The 21,970-nt window shown below is 36.9% G+C and overlaps 1 protein-coding gene across 1 annotated transcript in view; it reads left to right on the top strand.

The window, feature by feature from the left end:
• LOC110673313 (uncharacterized) overlaps positions 1-21,206 on the top strand; it is a gene marked incomplete at its 5' end in the record, with an annotated part of 34,642 nt that extends 13,436 nt beyond the window's left edge. The window contains 16 exon segments of the mRNA XM_058152775.1: positions 7,340-7,368; positions 7,470-7,602; positions 8,149-8,658; positions 9,045-9,589; positions 9,697-9,760; positions 9,873-9,975; positions 10,083-10,252; positions 11,627-11,752; positions 12,273-12,343; positions 12,727-12,789; positions 13,819-13,883; positions 17,339-17,352; positions 20,103-20,216; positions 20,347-20,424; positions 20,596-20,646; positions 20,746-21,206. Coding sequence (XP_058008758.1) covers positions 7,340-7,368; positions 7,470-7,602; positions 8,149-8,658; positions 9,045-9,589; positions 9,697-9,760; positions 9,873-9,975; positions 10,083-10,252; positions 11,627-11,752; positions 12,273-12,343; positions 12,727-12,789; positions 13,819-13,883; positions 17,339-17,352; positions 20,103-20,216; positions 20,347-20,424; positions 20,596-20,646; positions 20,746-20,853 — 2,244 coding nt within the window.
• Between the last annotated feature and the right edge of the window lie 764 nt (positions 21,207-21,970).

A 21,970-nucleotide genomic window follows, 5' to 3' on the forward strand; every position in this document is an offset into this window, starting at 1 on the left:
CGGGATCGTAAATTTTCAGTCGGGGAATAAAGAGGTCCATCGGAAAGGGATCAACAGCCACAATCATGGCCAGAACTACTGCCGGAGCAGCTAGAACAGGAAAGTAAGAAGGAAGAGAGGAAAATCGAATAAGGAAAGTCTCTTCTGTCAGGGGTGTATATAGGGAAAATCGGGCATTTATTGCTAAGCAGAAAACGAAGCGGACACTTCGGGAATCGAGGGGAATTAATGCTTTGACCAGACCGGGTCTGATTAACAGAATGATTGGAATAATAGAGATCGGAAGATGGGAGACTGGTATGAAAGATCGAAAAAGGAGCGTGTTAAGAAGATCAGAAAAGAGGAGAGATCGGAAGGCAAAGATAATAAGACAAATCCCAATAAGCATGCTTTGAGAATCGCCATAATCTTGTGACAGTGCGAGTATGTCATGACAGTCCTGTACATCTCAATCGCCACCGTTGATTCCACTTGTAAGGACGAGCCAGGAGCCCTTGGATCAAAGAGGAAGACGACAAGGTCAGCGCCTTTCATTCTCAGTCCTTGGATCGCCCGGGTTAGCAAAGTTTGGGACCGTCAGATTAGAAGAGGAAAAGGACAAATATTCTGGAGAGGATCTTAGCCGTTCATTTTAATTCTCTTTAATTCTCAAGCATCCGATCATGTCCTTTGAAATCTTGACCCTCCATCTCCCTCAAGATAAATCCTGACCCTTCACGGGGAGCACCCGGTCCCTATAAATACCTGTATGAAAAACTGTTCAAGGGGGGGAACAAAAAAGAAAGAAGGTTGTTACTATAGCGGAAGAACTCTGAAATTTAATTCAGATCGTTACTCTGCTTTCATAAGAAGAACTTTTGGAACCAGTTTCCTGAAGTGTTTTCTTAAAAAGATTTTGAACACCGAAACTCTTCATTTTCGGCTCGTTCATTATCCCGTAACGTTCACATTTTCATTTCCTTGTTATCTTCATTTTCCCTTCCATCGTCCATTTAAACTCGGGTACAAATCTGACTCGATTGCATTTAGAGAAGCACTCTTTGTTCCAAGGCGGACCTTAATCTCCCGGCTATCAACTCGCAATCTTATTGCTATTTGTCATCTCGTAGTTATTTCAATAGATTTGGCCCCCTTACAGGTAAGTGCTCATATTGCCGTTTTTATTAAGTGTTCGTTTTTATTTTACGCATTTCCATTGTTCTTTTTATGAATGTAATTTTCTCCAAGTTCATATTGTGCTAAAAAAACCCAAAGAATGTTATTCCCGAGTTTACTTCTTTATTGATCAGTCTATTCTTTTCGTTAATCTTTGTTATTCCTAAATGCAAGTCTTCTAGTCCCTAGTAGCGCATAAGTGGTTGGATAAAATATAAGTAACTGTATTTTAAGGGTCTCTTTAAAAGAGAGGGTCTAAATAACACGTCAAGGAAATGGCAAAATTGAATTACTAGGCTGACGTAGAAGGCGATCCGGCATAACGCCATAAGGCGGAATAAAAATCAAATCTCAGATAAGTAAAATGGAACAGATAGGATACTGGTAAGGCGACCACATGGGAGGTCGGTAAAATTCAGTCCGTCATCCCTTATTTAGTCACAAAGTACCAATGAGTTAAAAGAAGCCTTATTACAACCCTTGGCATCTTTGAATACTAGAACTCTTAAACTTAGGCTCTTATGATATATAGCTATGATCAAATTTCGAAGGGATCGGAAGAGTCTTTATTCGAGTCCCATTAAAATAAAAGAGATCGGAGGAGAGTTCTTATCCGGTTCTCAAACTAAAAATGTTAATAAATATTTAAAAGGAGATCGGAGGAGAGTTCTTATCCGGTTCTCAAACTAAAAATTTTAATAAATATTTAAAAGAGGTCGGAGGAGATTTCTTATCCGGTTCTCAGACTAAAAATTTTAATAAATATTTAAAAGAGGTCGGAGGAGAGTTCTTATCCGATCCTCAAGCTAGAATTTTAATAAATATTTAAAAGAGATCGGAGGAGAGTCCTTATCCGATTCTCACTTAAAAACTTTAACAAACATTTAAAAGAGATCGGAGGAGAGTTCTTATCCGATTCTCAACCCAAAATTTTAATTAAAAGAGATCGGAGGAGAGTTCTTATCCGATTCTCAATCCAAAATTTTAAAAGTGATCGGAGAAGAGTTCTTATTCGATCCAAAATTCGAATCTTAATCTAAAAGAGATCGGAGGAGAGTTCTTATCCGATTCTCAAATTGAATTTTAACCAAATAGCCCCTTCAAACAAAATTAACACATAACAGTAACTCACTAAGGTTGTCTCATTTACTTATGTATCTGGGTAATCCGAATTTAGTGAAAAAACAAATATTCCTTTTTGTTAAAAGGATTAACATTTCCATTCAAGCCCTCATAACTAATTTATAAAGAATGCAAAGTTAAATCTACTTACCCTTATTAAGGGACGAGGTGGGGTGCCTAACACCTTCCCCACCCGTTTACGGACCCCGAACTTAGAATCTCTGTTTTGAAGTGGTTTTATCTCAATTTATCTTCACAAATGGTTTTCTTTAGTTTTCCTCAAAATTAAAGTGGCGACTCCTCATTCTTTTTCATTTCGGTGAGGGTTCGTTCAAGCGACCACAAAACACCTTGCGACACAGATTAATTGAGATTAAGGAGAATCATCTCTTTCTACATGGTATTAGAGCAGGTCATCAATCTAGGGTGACTATTTGTTCTCACCACCTAGCTTAGGAGAGACCTTGGTCGCCGACCGGCCGTTTCGACCCCGATCAACATCGCCGGCGTCGCTTCAACCCCCTCATTCCACCACTGTGTGCTGTTGCCTGATCCAGTACACCATTAAAGGACTTCTGAGCTTTGGCTCTTAGATCCTATTTTGGTATTTGCTTGATTTGTGATTTTGAGTTATTTTGTTGCTATAAGCACTTTGGATTAGCGTTTCGGTTAGTTTTCTTTGTCTCAACAAATGGCATACAATAAGAATGTTATTTCTGATGTGATTCCGATGATGACTAAGATCACGGAATACAAACTTAATGGTTCGAATTACCTGGAGTGGAGTAAGACTGTTACGGTCTATTTGCGTAGCATTGATAAGGATGATCACCTTACTAAAGATCCACCCACTGATGATACACGACAAACTTGGCTAAGGGAGGATGCTCGGTTGTTTTGCGACTTGAACTCGATTCACAGTGAGGTAATTAGTTTAATTAATCATTGTGAATTTGTTAAGGAATTGATGGATTACTTAAATTTTCTGTATTCTGGTAAAGGGAATATCTCCCGTATTTATGATGTTTGTAAGGCATTCTACCATGCTGAGAAAGAGGATAAGTCTCTTACGACTATTTTATAGATTTTAAATGGGTATATGAGGAACTTAATGTATTGTTGCCTTTTAGTCCTGATATGAAAGTTCAGCAGGCCCAACGGGAGCAACTGACTGTTATGAATTTTCTTGCAGGTCTTCCTTCAGAGTATGAGACTGCTAAATCTCAGATTCTATCCAGTTCTGAGATTTCCTCTTTGCATGAAACGTTCACACGGGTCCGTCGTACAGAGAGTACCCAATCTTCACAGCCTGCCAGTAGCGCTCTTATTAGCCGTAATCCAAATGGACAACAAGGTAATAGAAGAGGAAGGAGAGGAGGAATTACAGGCAACAGAAGTAATCAGTGTAATGGAGAGGCTAGTTCTAATCATGACTCAAGAGGAATCATTTGTTGTTATTGCCATGAGCCTGGCCATACAAAATATAATTGTCTGCAACTTTAGAGAAAAAATCAGCGATCACTGATGGCAAATATGGCAGCAGAGAATTCTACAGTATCTTCCTTTGGGAAAACTATTTTGGTATCTGTAAAGGATTTCACATAATTTTCATAGTATCAGGCATCTCTAAAGCCTACCAGTTCCCCTGTCACTGCGATCGCTGAGTCAGGTAAATCCACTACATGCCTTGTGTCTTCCTCATCCAAATGGGTTATTGATTCTGGTGCGACAGATCACATGACAGGTAATTCTAATCTTCTATTTGCTTTTCAGTCTAATCTCACTTCCTCTACTGTTACTTTAGTTGATGGTTCTACTTATCGTGTCATGGGTTCTGGAACTGCGAACTCGACTTCGTCAATTTCTTTGTCTTCTGTTTTGTGTATACCAAAATTCTCTTTTAATCTACTTTCTATAAGTAAACTTACTCGTATCTTAAATTGTTCTGTTTCCTTTTTTCCTGACCAGTGTTTGTTTCAGGATCTTATGACGAAGCAGATTATTGGTAGAGGACGCGAGTCAGGTGGTCTCTACATTTTGGAAAATCATGTACCGCGGTCGCTTGTTTGCTTCAGTACCTTAACACCTCTTGAAGCTCATTGTAGATTGGGTCATCCTTCTTTGTCTACTATGAAGAAGCTGTGTCCTCAATTTCAGTCTTTATCAGTACTAGAATGTGAGTCGTGTCAGTTTGCAAAACATCATCGTTTGCCTTCTGTGTCTAGAGTCAATAAACGAGCTTCATCCCCTTTTGAGTTAGTTCATTCTGATGTTTGGAGTCCTTGTTCTGTTACTTCTAAAACTATATTTCGTTATTTTGTTACTTTTGTTGATAATTACTCTCGTGTTATCTGGTTATATTTAATGAAGAATCGTTCTGAGTTGTTTTCTATCTTTTGTGCCTTTTGTAATGAAATAAAAACTCAATTTAATATTTCTGTGCGCATATTAAGAAATGACAATACCAAAGAATACTTTTCAGCACAATTTTAGTCTTATATGACACAAAATGGCATTCTTCATCAGTCTTTCTGTGTGGATACCTCATCCCAAAATGGCGTGGCCGAAAGAAAAAATCAGCATCTCCTTGAGGTAACTCGTGCTCTTCTTTTTCAGATGAAAGTTCCTAAACACTTTTGAGCGGATGCAGTTTCTACGGCATGTTTTTTGATCAATCTTATGCCGTCTTCTGTCCTTAATAGGGATATTCCTTATACTGCTTTGTTTCCTACAAAATTTTTGTTCCCTATTGAACCCCGTATTTTTTGTTGTACCTATTTTGTGCGTGATATTTGTCCACAAGTTACTAAATTGGATTCAAAATCTCTCAAATATGTCTTCCTTGGGTACTCCCGGCTCCAAAAAGGGTACCGTTGTTTTTCTCCTACTCTTAATCGTTATCTTGTTTCTGCAGATATTATATTTTTTGAGTCCATTCCATTTTTTCCTCAATCATCTGCGTATGAGAGTCAAGAGGAGGAGGATGATCTCTTAATATATACTGTTCAACCAATGTCTAGTCCTCTCCCACAGCCTGTTCCTTCTGTCTTTAGACCTACTCGATCTCCCGTTGCATATTTATTCCAGGAGATTGGAGATTCTTGACTCAGATCCTCCACCAGCTACTTCGTTGGGAGATCCTGTACCTCATACTGATCATGATTCTGATCTAGACTTGCCCATTGCTCTTCGTAAAGGTAAACGTTCATGTATTTACCCTATCTCTTCTTTTGTTTCTTATAATCAATTGTCTTCTTGTTCTCGATGTTTTGTTACTTCTTTAAACTCTGTTCCTATCCCTAATACTGTTGGTGAGGCATTGTCTCATCCTGGCTGGTGTGATGCTATGAAAGAGGAAATGGAGGCTTTAGATGCTAATGGTACATGGGAACTGTTGCCTTTGCCCACTGGTAAGAAAGCTATTGGTTGCAAATGGGTATTTACAGTAAAGGTAAATCCTGATGGTTCTGTGGCTAGGTTAAAAGCACGCCTTGCAGCAAAAGGATATGCTCAGACATATGGGGTTGATTACTCTGGCACTTTTTCTCCTGTAGCTAAACTTACTTCTATTCGCTTGTTTATCTCTTTAGCAGCTACATATGATTGGCCCCTGCATCAATTGGATATCAAGAATGCTTTCCTTCATGGTGATCTTCAGGAGGAGGTGTATATGGAGCAACTACCTGAGTTTGTTGCTCAGGGGGAGTTGGGTAAAGTTTGTAGGCTTCGGAAGTCTCTTTATGGCTTGAAACAAAGTCCTAGGGTATGGTTTGGGAGATTCAGTGAAGTAATACAGGAATTTGGTATGCAAAAGAGTAAGTGTGATCATTCAGTATTTTATAGGCAATCTGAGGCTGGTCTAATTCTCCTGGTAGTCTATGTGGATGACATTGTCATCACTGGGAGTGACTCTGTAGGTATTTCATCTCTTAAAACCTTCCTCCAAACCTAATTTCAGACCAAAGACTTGGAATTGTTAAAGTATTTCTTGGGTATCGAAGTTATGAGAAGTAAGAAGGGTATTTTCTTGTCTCAAAGAAAATATATCCTCAATCTATTGACAGAGACAGAAAAATTAGGTGCTAAGCCTTGTAGTGCACCAATGACTCAAACTTTACAACTGTTAGCAGGGGATAGTGAGTTGTTTGAAGATCCAGAGAGATACAGGAGATTGGTAGGAAAATTGAACTACCTTACAGTCATTCGTCCTGACATTGCTTATGCCGTTAGTGTGGTAAGTCAGTTTATGTCTTCCCCAACTATTGCTCATTGGAAAGCCTTGGAACAAATCTTGTGTTATTTGAAGGGCGCTCCAGGAATAGGTTTGCTATATGGTAATCATGGGCATTTGAATGTTGAATGTTTTTCAGATGCCGACTGGGCTGGATCTAAGGTTGACAGGAGGTCAACTACTGGATATTCCGTTTTTGTTGGAGGAAATTTGGTGTCTTGGAGAAGCAAGAAGCAGAGTGTAGTTTCTCGATCTAATGCTGAATCCGAATACAGAGCCATGGCACAATCAGTATGTGAGGTAATGTGGATACTTCAATTACTAGATGAGACAGGTTTTAAGACTTCCCTGCCTGCGAAATTGTGGTGTGATAATCAAGCTGCTCTCCATATTGCTTCTAATCCTGCGTTTCATGAGCGGACCAAACATATTGAGATTGATTGTCACTTTATTCGTGAAAAGATTCAACAACAGATTATCTCAACAGGACACATCAAAATTGGAGAGCAGTTAGGAGATATTTTCACAAAAGCTCTTAATGGAGCTAGGATTGACTACATTTGTAACACGTTGGGCATGATTAACATCTATGCTCCAACTTGAGGGGGAGTGTTATGGAAAGTCAATCACTATATTATTTCTTTGTATATTCTGTATTCTGTATTCCTATTTAGGATTTCTTAATTAGGATTTATTCCTAATTAGTAGAACACAATTATAGGAATCAATTGTACATATATACTCATGTACATATTAATTGAGATTAAGGAGAATCATCTCTTTCTACATTGAAGAACATCTTTGCATAATTTGATTAATTAACTTTGGCAGGACCAAGAAGTAGAACTGCAGAATAGCAGGTATCTTCTTCTCAATTTGGCATTCCCTGGGTTGAATACTCATCAGTTTCTCCAGTTTTGATGTGTTTCATAACATGCTTCAACCTTTTAATTCATTCCAGACTTACCTGCAGTGATCTATGCCTTCAAATACCTGATTCTAAGTTCAGGCAGTGTTTGTTGAGAACACTAGCTGTCTTATTCAGGTTGATGTGTTCCTATCGTGAGATCATGATCTTTCAGCTGGAGAACAAGGTAAACTTGTGTTTTTACTATACCAGGTTTATTTGTTGCATGTTTTCTATGCTGATGTGCTCTTAACTGCATGAAGGTGCTACTTCTAGCATCTTATGAGTACTACTATCTGATTAATCAGTGTTCAATCTTCTGCAATTTGATTAGACACTTTTAACATGTTGGTTGTCATCTTCAAAAAGAATTTCTAGATAAATCATGGTGATTTGGAAAATCTAAAGTTCATACTTCATACATCTAATACTCTGAATCTTCAAGAATCTAAACATAGAGCTCTTATAACCTAGAGCCCTTTAAAGGAAGAAATTTAAGTTTTGATCATAGTGAGTTACCAGATAAAAGTAGAACTTGAGTTGGAAAATTCTATTACATTAGCACAAGCAGATGATTTCCATATTGAATCTGCTTTTATGGGAAGCGAATTACTTTTGTGCCTTTTATAGTTGTCATAGTATATATAGGGTGGTATAACAATCTTGATCTTCTTATTTTTCACGTATTTTCTCTGTGTTTTTATTCATGAACTTGTTTTTTTGTCTGTTGCAGGTTTTGGCATCCCAGCAAATTGATTCACTTACAGGAATTTCTTCTGATCCTCAAGAAATTAATGGCTCTATCTCTAAATCAGCGGATGACATGCTGACTGAGGAATCTATTACCACTGTGTCTAAGGAGGACCATGAGGGAGCTACAAATTCCATTTATTCAGATTCCCATTATCAAGTTGATTAGGCGAGGAGTGACAGCACTTGAGCATCAAGTAGTGGATCCCCTTGGTATCAGCTGCGCAAAGGTGCTACTGCTTTTGTTTCACAAACGCTTCAGAGAGGACGGAAGAATCTTTGGCAGCTTACAACAAGTCAAGTATCAGTATTGCTTTCTTCTTCTGCAGTTGGTTCAATGAGCATTCACCAATTCTTGAAAAATTATGAAGATCTTAATGTTTTCATCTTGGCTGGTGATACTTTCTGTGGAGTTGAGGCAGTTGAGTTTAGGCAGAAGTTGAAGGTTGTCTGTGAGAATTATTTTGTAGCATTTCATCGGCAAAATATTTATGTAAGTCATTACCAGGTTAATGTATTTTCCAGTTTAAATGTTGTGCAGATAAATTCCATTTCTTTTTGGAATGTTCGTAAATTTAGTCTTTCATGGATTGGTTTCTTTGCGCATGCCCTCATTGGAGGTTTTCCCTAATGGCCTAACCTTTCTTTTCATTGTCGTTGCCTTCTTTTCTGGTTTTTTCTTTTTGGGATGTTTGGCATTTGTCAATATATTTTTTGTATATTATACTGTAAACTGGAGGTGCTGGTTGAAATGCTTGTTGCAGTACAGTGTCTATCCATATTCAGAACTGATCTTTTTGTAGTTCTCTAATTTTTTATCTAATTCATACTGGAGTTGTGATAGAAATGTGAAAGAAAAACTATTCTTATCTTTTTCAGGCACTTAAAATGGTTTTGGAAAAGGAAAATTGGCTGAAATTACCATCAGATACAATACAAGCAATCAGTTTTGCTGGCCTTGTTGGGGATGGGGCGCCCTTTATCGTTTCATCCGGTAGTAACTCCACTAATACTAGATTGCATCATTCTGATAAATCATTGAATCTGGTAGATCCTACTTCTAAGAAGAATGGTTTTGCAAGTTGGCTTGGAAGGGGAAACCCATTTTTGCTAAAACTAATGCACACTTCCAGAGAAGCGCATAGTTTGTCCCTACCTAATGGGGCAATTTCAGGTGAATATGATGGACATACTAATGATGGTTATCCTGCTGATTTTATGTCCCCCAAAAGTATTGATGCCAATCATTCAAGTGGAACTCCTGTTTCGGAAGATGAGAATGAAGATCTACTTGCGGACTTTATTGATGAGGACAGTCAACTCCCAAGTCGAATTTCAAAGCCAAATCATTCAAGAAGGAACTCTGCACTTTGGAAAAATAATGAGAAAACTGCGCAGACAGGATCATCTATTTGTCTTTTGAGGTGAAATACTCTTCAGCTTCAAAGTGATCACTAATCAGTTTTTAGACTGTAAGCTTGGCTATGTGTGTAAATGGATTTAATTTGGCTATATTTATTATACATTCTAGGTCAATGGATAAATATGCAAGGCTCATGCAGAAACTAGAAATAGTGAATGTTGAGTTTTTTAAGGTATGCTACCATTTGTTGGCTAAATTTATTTATTGTCTTTATTTGTATAGCACAAGTGATATGTTTATTTTTTTCTCTAAATTGTTTTCCCTGATTCAGTATTCTATTGCAGGGGATATGCCAGTTGTTTGAGGTTTTTTTCTACTTTATATTTGAAACATTTGGTCATCCAAACTCGCACTCAAATGGGAAAGGTTTTTCTGAGTCTGTCAATTGTAAGTGTTCTTTTATTAACTTGATCATTATATTGGACAAAATTGCTTCTAATTTGAGCTAAAGACTAAAGTGTACTCATAATGCATGTTTTTACAATGTTATTTAGATCGTCTGAAGATAGCCTTATCCAGAGTATCACAAGATTGTGACCAGTGGATAAAATCCCAGTCAACATTATTCTCATCTTCGCCCACTTCTTTAAGTACTTTTATGCATGCAGATTTAACACCTACTAGTCCTCAGAATCATTCACCAGCTACTTCTTTTGGTCTAAAGGTGCTGTAAAATTCTTATGAGCAATTATTTTTATCTGACTAGACTACTAGGGTGATAATATATTTTCCAGTCCTGTATCTCTTGTGCAAGAATTCCTGAATTATTTAATCCTTTTCCTTTGTTCTAATCTAAGTATTTATTTTCAAGCAAATAGCACCACCCCCTCCCTCTCCCTCTCTCTTCTTCCTTTCTCTCTCCTTACTGCAATGCAACTGTTTGGACTGGTATGGTTTTAATGCTCATAGTTAGTTGTTAATTAGCTCTGCTTTTCGTTCACATATACTTAATTATTAAATGGAAAAGGCCATTAAGTAGTTATGATTCCACCAAAATAGGGTCATGCAATAGCTGAAAAATATAATCATTTTTTTGCATTTTCATGACATGGTCGTGTCATTTGGTAGCAGATAAGCATGGAATTGAACAGTTTATGCTGGGGAGAATCCTTTTATCTCCTTAGAAAACTGACCTTTTACCCTTGCCTTCCATGTGCTACCATCTCTACATTCATGGGATATGGCTACCTGCTGAGAAAGTCAATCATGCAGTATAAGCGTCCTTTATACTCCTCAGATATTAGCTAAATAATTCTACAGAGTGCAGTCCACTTATGTTCTCTTTTCTCATTTTCTTTACTGGCAAATCTCTTTCTTCTATCTTCTGACAGGAAAATCCACCTAATCGTCACCATTCACCCATCTAGTGTTCTACCACCACAAGACACCATCACTGGTCACAATCTATTTTCTGTTACCACCACTGTTACTGCTTCTTTACTGTTAGCTTTCCCTGGCCATTTCTCATATCAAAATCTCATAAACTTCTTTCTTCTTTGCTATCGTTGCTGTTGGAAAAATATCTGAAAATCAATGCAAAAACAGAAATGAGATCCCCAGTCACTGTTCTGGAGATCCAGATTTCGCATTGCAATCCGGACCACTGAGGTGCTGTGTCTGGGACACTCGACGTAAATTGTGGTGCTGTGGGGGTGGTAGTGAATTAGTTAACTGCGATTCAGAGTCACACACACACACACAAATAAAAAAAGTGTTTTCCTTCTCATGTTCATTTAATTATCATGGCATAGTTATAGTGTGAATGTCATATGGGGATGCTCAGACATGGATATAACACCTTGATGCTTTCAAATTAATGGGAAAATCTGTGAAAATTTTAGAAATTATGTGAGTCCATTAATCTGATACTTTTACCAAAGTCAAGTAATGTAGGTTGTACCAAATGCATGGTGTCTTCTTGATATATAAGAACCATGAGTTGCTTTTATTAAAATTTGGCCGTTTGAAGTAGGACAGAAACACTATGCTGTGCAAGAAATTAAGAGTTCCTATGAATGATATGATCATTTTGTTGCAGGAAAGATGTGCAGCTGCTGATAATATATCTCTTGTTGCTCGAATATTGTACAGATCCAAAACCCATCTTCAGTCGATGCTTCTTCAAAACAATCCAGCCATTGTGGAGGATTTCTATGCACACTTGGTATGTTTCTTATTATGTCTTATGGGGTAGTTATCATGATCATCCATAGTGGTTTGGGATGGAGCAAAAATTGGCATGAGCACTAATAATGTAGAAATTGGGAATTCAATGAAAATTTCTCAGGTCAGGATGATTAATAGTTGACCACTTGGATATTTGTTATACTTCTATGAAACAGTACAGGAAAATTAAAAAAAAAAAAAAAAGAAGAAGAAGAAAAGAAGAGAAAACCCATATACACACAAACCAAAATTACTACCGAAGTACTCCATGATTCTAATGTAATGGAAAATTTATGACATTACACAGTTTTTAGATGCTCTACATTGTGAAAGATATCGTGCTGCTATTTTCCTTGATTTGTTTGTTGATTGGATTTTACCTTTTATGCATGTTCTGCATGTGATTGTTTTTCATATTGTGAAGTGACATGAATTCTTAGTAAGATATTTTTTTGAAATTCCTTGATTTTGGTAAGGAGTTCTTGTTGTGGTTAATATGTCAGTTATTTTTTTAACAGGTGGATTCTGTACCAGATCTTAAAGAGCATATACATAGGACAACTGCAAGACTACTTTTACATATTAATGGGTAAGGGCATATAATACACTTTTTGTGTAGATTTAGGCTTACACTTCTAAAAACTGTTTTGTTTTGTTTTTTTTTTTTTTTTCCTCCTCCCTTGTTTATTTTAAATGATTTGCTAGTGTTGCTAGTAGTGGGAGGTGCCAAGCTGCCAAACATGCTTATTTAACTTTTAGAGTACAAACTTCAAACCTTAAAAAGGAAGATGCAAATCCGGCCCCGATTGAATGGCTTTACAATGTCCTTTTGCATTGCTTTGTCATTGGTTTCTATTTCAGTTCTATGATTTTTGTGATGAACCACTACTATATTGTGTATGTGGGCTTCTTTTGTCGCTATATTTTTCCAGGTCATTTTTATTGCCTTAGAGGGATGCATGTTTTTGCCAGGTATGTTGACCGGATTGCTAATGCCAAATGCGAAGTAAAAGAGCTTGGACTAGAGCATAATGGGTTCATTTCAGTGCTGTTATTAGTTTTTATATTGTTAAAATTATGATTTCCATTTTAGCTTTGATCTTGCTAAGATCCAAATGGCTGCTAATAGATGATTTCACATTCAAAGATTTTTTTTAGTAGAATGTGCAACAGAATTGAGGATATGGTAGTAAGTGTTGGGCACTGAAGGAGTCGTATGTGTCTAAGATAAGAGTTGCGGAGATGAGAATATTAAGGTGGATGAGTGGCCATACTAGACTAGATAAAATCCATAATGAGAGTATTAGAGAAAAGATAGGAGTGGTACCAATTGAGGATAAGTTGAGAGAAGGGAGATTGAGGTGGTTTGGTTATGTGAAGCGTAAACATACGGAGGCTCCAGTTAGACAAATAAAGTACATTAGGGTAGAGGATAGAAAGAAAAGAAGGGGTAGACCTAAACTGACTTGGAGGAGAGTAGTACAACATGACTTAGAAGCATTACAAATTTCTGAGGATTTAACCCAAAATCGTTTAGAGTGGAAAAAGAGAATCCATATAGCCGACCCCAAATTTTTGGGATAAAGGCTTAGTTGAGTTGAGTTGAGAATGTGCAACAGAATCCAGTTATCAGATAACATGACTTTATAGGTCATCCATCATCATGCTGTTAGCTCGTGTATCCTTTGCCATGGTTCTCTTTTTCATAAAAAATGTCCGTGTTGAACTAAACTTAAACTTGTTGTCTCTTTCGTTTGCTGATTTTACTTAGGGCCAAGTTTTCATTACATGATATTGGATGAGACCTTTTTCTGTTGACATTACTTCTTGCCCATTTTCTGCCTTGTTCTTTGCAACAAAACCTGCTTGAACCATATCTATTTTGACTTTATTTTAGTATTGTTAATAAAATATCTTCTTATTTAGCTTTTGATATTTTATATCTGAGGACTAGTTTTCTCTTATAGTCTTCCTGTGTCCTAGCAAGCTGTAAGAAAGTTGGCATTAACTATTCATTTAAATCTGCTACCACCAATTGACAATTTCTCTGACATATATTGTTAGGTATGTTGATTTGTTGTTAGGGGAATTTAAGCATTATAAAACGGGCCTTGCTCATGGGGGAATCTGTTAGGGTTCAACCCTAATTTATCCTCTGAATGCAAGATTGAAAACAGATCTAGAGAATAGAAGTAGATGAGAAGAGAATTTAGATTTAGATGAGAAAAGAAAAGAGTAGAATGAGAGAGAGAAAGTCTGTTATTGATTCATTAATGGAATGCCTGAATACAGATAAGGGTCTTTCCTTTTATAGAGCAGTTACACAACTAACTGTGACCAGATTCAGTTCTTCCTCAACTGTGACCAGATTCAATTCTTCCTTCTAACTTCCTCAACAACATTTCCCTCCAAAACATTCTCTACTAGATTATTCTGCCTAACATTATTATTTCTCTTCTTCCTTCTATAATATGTAACAATACCCCCCCCCCCCCCAAGACAATCTTCTTGTCCCCAAGAAGATTTGAAGTCAGGAAATTGGCTCTGGATAAAAGACTAATCTTCCCATGTAGCTTCCTCCTCAGGCAAATGAAGCCATTTAATGAGGCCTTGAAGGACTCTTCTTTGTTGCCTAGTTCTGATTCTTGTCTTCAACACCCTCTCAGGAGCTACCACAATCCTGTCATCCTGAAAAGTGGGAAAATCTTGGACTACAACATTACCTTCACCTACTTTTCTCTTTAAGAGTGACACGTGAAAAATAGGATGAATGGATGCTGTGGGAGGTAACTTCAATTTATAAGCAACAGAACCCACTTTAGCCTCTACCTGGAATGGACCATAGAACCTTGCTGCTAGCTTGAAATTCTTTCTTAGAGCCACTGATGTTTGTCTGTATGGCTGCAACTTAAGGTAAACCCAGTCCCCCACTTCAAAAGTCCTCTCAGACCTCTTTTTATCTGCATACTGTTTCATCCTATTCTGAGCCATTAGTAGATTGTCCCTAATTAGCTGAGACATGTGCTGCCTATCCTTCACAAGGTCAACAACAGCACCTACAACAGTATTATCTAAAGGCAGAAATGTCAAGGGAGGTGGCTTGTAACCATAGAGAGCCTCAAATGGAGTCATTTTCAAGGAAGAATGATGGCTAGTATTATACCACCACTCGGCCAATGGTAACCACTTGGCCCAAGAATGTGGTTGTTGATAACAATTAAACCTCAAGTACCCTTCCAGACTTTGGTTTAGCCTTTCAGACTGACCATCTGATTGGGGATGGTATGCTGAAGTATAAGCCAATTTGGTTCCCAACAACCTGAATAGTTCTTTCCAAAAAGAACTAGTAAAAATCTTATCTCTATCAGAGAAAATAGTAATAGGACAACCATGTAATTTGAAGACAAAATCCAAGAATAATTTGGCAACATCAGAGGCAGAAAAGGGATGTTGAAGTGGCAAAAAGTGAGCATACTTAGTAAATTTGCAAATAACCACAAGAATGGTGTCTTTGCCTTTGGACTTTGGCAACTGCTCCACAAAGTCCATAGTGATGTGCTGCCAAGGTTGATGAGGAACAGGCAAGGGTAACAGTGACCAGGTGGCACAAGTCTCAACCTTACACCTGGCACAAACATCACAACTTCTTACCCACTCAACTACTGCCTTAAGCATCCCAGGCCAAAAGAAATGCCTGCTAAGTCTCACTGCAGTAGCATTAATTCCTGAGTGTCCTCCTAAGTGTGAGTTGTGATAGAGAGCTAATAAATGCTCCCTCAAATGTCCTGTTCTGCCCACATAAAGTCTGTCTTTGTAAAACAACAATCCATCTTTCAAAGAGTACCCAGGATGTGCATTTGCATCAATAGAAAGGTGAGAAATTAAGTCATTAGCTTGCTTATCAGTAGCATAGCTATGAATTAATTGTGACATCCAAGTAGGCTGCAGAGAAGAAGAATGCAAGGCCAGTAAAGTAGCTTCCAAAGGTGCAGGTCTCCTAGACAGGGCATCTGCCACCTTATTATCCACCCCTCTTCTGTATAGGATTCTGTATTGCAGACCCAGCAATTTAGAAACCCCTCGAAGTTGCAAGTTAGTATGCAACCTCTGCTCTAACAAATGTTTGATACTTTCATGATCAGTCTTTATGAAAAAGGGTCCCTGTTCCAAGAAATGTCTCCATTTTGACACAGCAAATGTTATAGCCAATAATTCCCTTTCATAAACTGATAAAGACCTTGTCCTAGGACCAAATGCCTTAGAAATGAAGGCAAGTGGATGCCCATCCTGCTGCAGCACAGCTCCCATACCCATACCACTAGCATCAGTCTCCACTATGAAAGGTTTTGTAAAATTTGGCAAGGCTAACACAGGAGCTTGGGACATAGCAGCCCTAAGTTGCTCAAAGGCCTGTTGTGCTTTCTCATCCCATTGAAATGCATCTTTTTTGAGTAAATCAGTAAGGGGCTTGCTAATTATTCCATAATGAGGAACAAATTTCCTATAGTAGCCAGTTAATCCCAAGAAACTCCTGAGTTCTTTAACTGATTTGGGAGTAGGCCAAGATATCATGGCTTGTATCTTAGTAGGATCAGTTGCTACACCTTTGCCAGAAATAATGTGTCCCAAATAATCAATCTCATGCTGCCCAAAAGAACACTTGCTAAGCTTAGCATACAGCTGCTGTTGTTGCAGGATTTTAAACACTTCTTCTAGGTGCTGCAAATGCTCTTTCCATGAAGAACTATATATCAAAATGTCATCAAAGAATACCAAAACAAACTTCCTCAGCAAAGATTGAAAAATGTGATTCATAAGAGCTTGAAATGTGGCTGGAGCATTTGTCAACCCAAAAGGCATGACAGTAAACTCATAGTGCCCATGATGTGTTCTAAAGGCTGTCTTATGAACATCTGAGGGATTCATTCTAATTTGATGGTATCCAGCTTTCAAATCAATCTTAGAAAAGATTGAAGCACCATGAAGCTCATCTAGAAGATCATCTATAATCTTTAATGGTGAGATCATTCAATCTTCTATAATCAACACAAAACCTCCATGAGCCATCTTTTTTCTTGACAAGCAACACTGGAGAAGCATAAGGGCTGTTACTCGGCTGTATGACTCTACTCCCTAACATTTCTTTCACCAATTTTTCTATTTTAGTCTTTTGGAAGTGTGGATACCTATATGGCCTGATATTAACAGGCTAAGCAGATGGCAGTAAAGGAATTGAGTGATTATGGCTTCTAAAAGGTGGCTACACTTTAGGATCCTCAAATATACAATGGAATTTGTCCAATAATAGTTGCAAATCCATAGGATAAGTAGTAGAGGATGAATTAGTTGCCATGGCAGTACTTTCAGCATTAGACCCCTGCACTGGAGAAATTTGTAGACAGAATAATGGGGTTTGAAAGTCTCCTCCCTTCTTATGAACTAGCTTACCACAGTTCATACAATTCAAAAGTGTTTGCTGTGGAGTAGCATCTGTGATTCCTTGTAATGTAATCATTGTACCAGCCCTGTGGAAACTGACTGAGGAACTCTCAAAGTCAAATAAAATTGGATTAAAAGTTTTCAGCCAATCAACTCCAAGTATTATATCAAAGCTCCCCATATCCAGCAACCTGAAGTCAAAACAGAAAGAATAATGATGCATTTTCCAGTTAAAATTAGGACTGATACAAGTGCTGGAAATTCTTCTGCCATCAGCTACTGTTACTGCAAAAGCAGTCACATCTACTACAGGCACCTTCAAATCCCTTGCTACTTTAACATCTAAGAAGCTATGAGTGCTGCCAGAGTCAATTAAAATCAATAACTCCCTGTTCTTATGCTTCCCTAACACCCTTATAGTTTTTATCCCCTGTCTACCCTCAATAGCATGTACAGAAAGGGTTATCTCATCTACTTCTCCACTTCCATTTCCTTCCATAACATCATGCCACACTTCTTCCCCATCTTCCATATCCTGCCCTTGCATTTGAAATGCAGATTCCTCATATTCACCAGATTGAATAGCCATCACAGATTTCTGTTGCTTACATTGATGACCAGGAAAGTACTTATCTCCACATTTAAAGCAGGGCCTTGGTTGTCTAATGTTGTTGGAATTAGGTGCAGTATTAGGATTTGGTCTAGTAGCAGTTTGGTTGACAGAAGCTTGACTGGTTGCAAGTACTGGTTTTTGGGTGGAGATGGGCTGTTTCAGGTTATTATTTTGATCAGAATTGGGTGGTTTGGGTGCATAAGGAAAATTTTGATAAGTTGGGGCAGATTTGTAAGGAAAAGATGATGATGATGGAACAAAGGAAGTTCTGGTACTGTTCTGGTAGGTTCTGGTGAAAGAATTAGGTTTCTTACTACAATTAAGTAGCTGTTCTTGAAATTTTGCAATTTCAAAAGCATGGGCAAGGCTAGTAGGTCTCATCATTCTCACCATGGGTCTAATGTCATCTCTCAATCCTCCAATGAAACCAGAAAGGAAATAGGCTTCTCCCAAACTAGGCATCACCCTTTCCAACCTTATTCTAATATCCTCAAACTTATCCAAGTATTCTTCAATAGATCTCTCTTGTCTCATCTTCATAAATTCTTCCACAATATCCTCTAGCCCTTCCTCTCTAAATCTTCCACACAATTCCCTTTCAAAATCATCCCAAGCATGAGATCCATCCCCCTTTATCCAATTGTGATACCAGGCATCAGCCCTATCTATTAAAAACAGGCTAGCAATTCCTACCATTTGATCTTTAGGTACTCTATACACCTCAAAGTATTTGATACATTTCCTAACCCAAGCCCTAGGTTCCTTCCCATCAAATGTCACTAATTTGACTTTAGGCAAGATCTTTGACATACCTTCATTGTCTGCTGTAGATCCAGCATTATTATCTTCTTTCTGTTGCTGATTCCCATTCTCGTTTGGTTTGGGCAGAATTCCCTTCCCTCCGAGAGCAGCAGTTACAGATCCAGCTACTTCATTTTCTCCAGAATTATTTCCCTTACTTTTATCCATCATAACAACTGCAAACAAGGATCGCATCTCCTCCAAGATCTTGTCTGCATTTTGCTTAATTTCTCCCCTCAATTCTTCCCCTCAATTCTTCCTTATCCTTCTTCGATACCTCCTGCATAACCCTAATTTGTTCCTCAAATTCAGCTATTTTAGCTGAATTAGTTGAATCCTGAGTAACTACTCCAGATCTGGTCATCATGCGACTGCCAGAATCACAATTGCAGATCTAATCCCGTCGTAACCTTGCTCTGATACCAAATTGTTAGGGTTCAACCCTAATTTATCCTCTGAATGCAAGATTGAAAACAGATCTAGAGAATAGAAGTAGATGAGAAGAGAATTTAGATTTAGATGAGAAAAGAAAAGAGTAGAATGAGAGAGAGAAAGTCTGTTATTGATTCATTAATGGAATGCTTGAATACAGATGAGGGTCTTTCCTTTTATAGAGCAGTTACACAACTAACTGTGACCAGATTCAGTGACCAAATTCAGTTCTTCCTTAACTGTGACCAGATTCAGTTCTTCCTTCTAACTTCCTCAACAACATTTCCCTCCAAAACATTCTCTACTAGATTATTCTGCCTAAAATTATTATTTCTCTTCTTCCTTCTATAATATGTAACAGAATCCACAAGGAGGTAATGGCTGGTGGTGCAACTCATCAGGCAGTTTCTTTAAAATTTTGTGTTCTTGCTATAAGTTCATCCTACATTATTGTGTGACTTATCATTTTCATTAGATTTATCGTCTGTCAGATTGTGTTTCTTTCTTGATTAAATTGATGTGTCAAATTGTGGATATAAGCATGCACTTGCAAATAGGTGGACAAATAAATGGGCAAAACTCTTGAATGGCTGATATGCTAGCAGAGTTGCATGGATTTCAATCTCCATGTTCATTATTTGTGCAACTTTTCTTGGCTGGCCATTAGCATGTTTATGATTATGTTGATTTATTCTGTTTTAGATGATGTAAAGAGTGCTAGGTACCTAAAGGGAGTAATATCTCATATTTTACATTATGTTTTTATAATAAGCTTCTGAAATAAAGTATTATGAAATCTTTGATTCACACATTCAACGAGCTATGTATTTCACAAATGGATTGTTGTTCACGGCACAAGAGAACATGTATACGAGAAATTGATGTCTTAATAACTTATTAACTTCCATTTGTTTCTGCCATGGATTTGTTTAGTTGACTTAAGTCTTTGCTTATATGTTAAGAATTCATGTAATGCTGGGGACTAGGAGGAGAATCTTCTTAACTTTGTCAATATGTGAATGCTCAACTCATTTGAACTATGTTTCTCTCTTCCTAGGCTCAGGACCTCCTCCTAGAATATGGTCTCGAAATAGTGGCTGAAACTCTCATTGAAGGTCTATCACGGGTGAAGAAGTGTACTGATGAAGGCCGAGCCCTCATGTCATTGGATCTTCAGGTGCTATTATTATTATTATTATTATTATTATATCTCCTTTTCTTCCCTGAACTGTAAGAGGAACTTGAGTGTTTCATGATTTCCCCTTGCTCATTTGGCAGCTTGTTAAAGTGCTGTCTATTCCTTTCAGGTTTTGATCAATGGCCTGCAACATTTTGTCTCCACAAATGTGAAGCCAAAGTTACAATTAGTTGAAGCTTTCATCAAGGTAAGAGTGGGTTAAATTAAGACTAGTTTTGAAAATGACGGACACAAAACGAAGGAGAAAACTTTCTTTTTTTTTTTTCCCAAATAATTCATAAATCAGCTAAAAAGATCTATTGGACATAATTAACTATTGTGATTAACGGTAGTTCTCACTCTTTCTGTACTCACACAGGCATACTACCTTCCAGAAACTGAGTATGTGCACTGGGCGAGTTCTCACCCAGTAAGACAGCTTCGCCTTCACACCATGGAAATGTTATGTACTGTTGAAAATGATTGGTTAGATTATGTGCTGAATGTGAGATTACCTCATTCCTTGCAGGAATACACTAAAACTCTTGGGTTGATTAACCTTGTTGCTACCAAGAAAGGTTGGAAGAGGAAAACCAGGTTGGAAATCAAAGAAAAGATTGAGGGAACTGATATATAAGCTTTGGGTGTCCATGTAAGGTTTCAGGTACATAAAAATCTTGCAGTGCTTTTCCTCCCTTTTTTTTTTTTTTGAGTGATATTTATTTGGATAGAATATTCATCTCCCTTAATTATGTAGGCTGTATATCTTGTACTATGATATGGTTTTCCCTATGTGGGAATATCAAATGTAATTTTGGATCACATCTTTTGTGAAATAATGAGTTTATAGGAAAGTTTCAATTCCAAGTTCAAAGGCAATAAAATATTAAAATGTATATCAAGTGCAGTCTTCTATAACAGGAATAATGTCAAGTGTAAAATTAATGTATGATTACGTTTCTGCCAAACTCTTTTGTTGGTTTTATTTTATTTTATTTTTCCAATTAATTCTTCATTTATGTGAAATTTAAATATATAACTGTGTAAATTTAATTGACAAGTCATTATCTAATTACAACGAAGTACTGTGATTCCCCATGTAATTATAAATTTCTTATATTTCTCCTCCTCTCATCATTTTATATATATATATATATATATATATATATATATATATATATATATATATATAAAAGGAATTTCCAATAGTCTGACACATGACTTTTTATTTTATAGTATCACGTGATATTCTCTATTATATATAGGTTATAATTATCTTAATAGAAAATGTCACGAGATACTATAAAATAAATATATAAAGCAGGAAGGTATTTTCAAGAGTCTGACACATGACATTTTTATTTTATAGTATCACGTGGCATTCTCTCTCTCTCTCTCTCTCTCTCTCTCTCTCTCTCTCTCTCTCTATATATATATATATATATATAAGGAATTTTCAAGAGTCTTGACACGTGATCCCTTTTATTTTATAAGATCACGTGGTATTCTCTATTATATGTAAGTTATAATTATCTTATTACTACTATAATAAATAGTTATTATTTTAAGTTAACTTGCTATATATTCCCATATGTTTATTATATATATTTATTTTTATATTATAAATATATAGATTTTAATTATTTCTATTATGAAATCTTTATTAAAAATTTTAAGAGATAAAAATAATAAAAATAAAATTTGAAATAATTAATAAAATATTTAAAATATTACATTATTTTTATATATTAAAA

The sequence above is a fragment of the Hevea brasiliensis genome, chromosome 1, assembly GCF_030052815.1.
Source record: "Hevea brasiliensis isolate MT/VB/25A 57/8 chromosome 1, ASM3005281v1, whole genome shotgun sequence".
Lineage (NCBI taxonomy): Eukaryota > Viridiplantae > Streptophyta > Magnoliopsida > Malpighiales > Euphorbiaceae > Hevea > Hevea brasiliensis.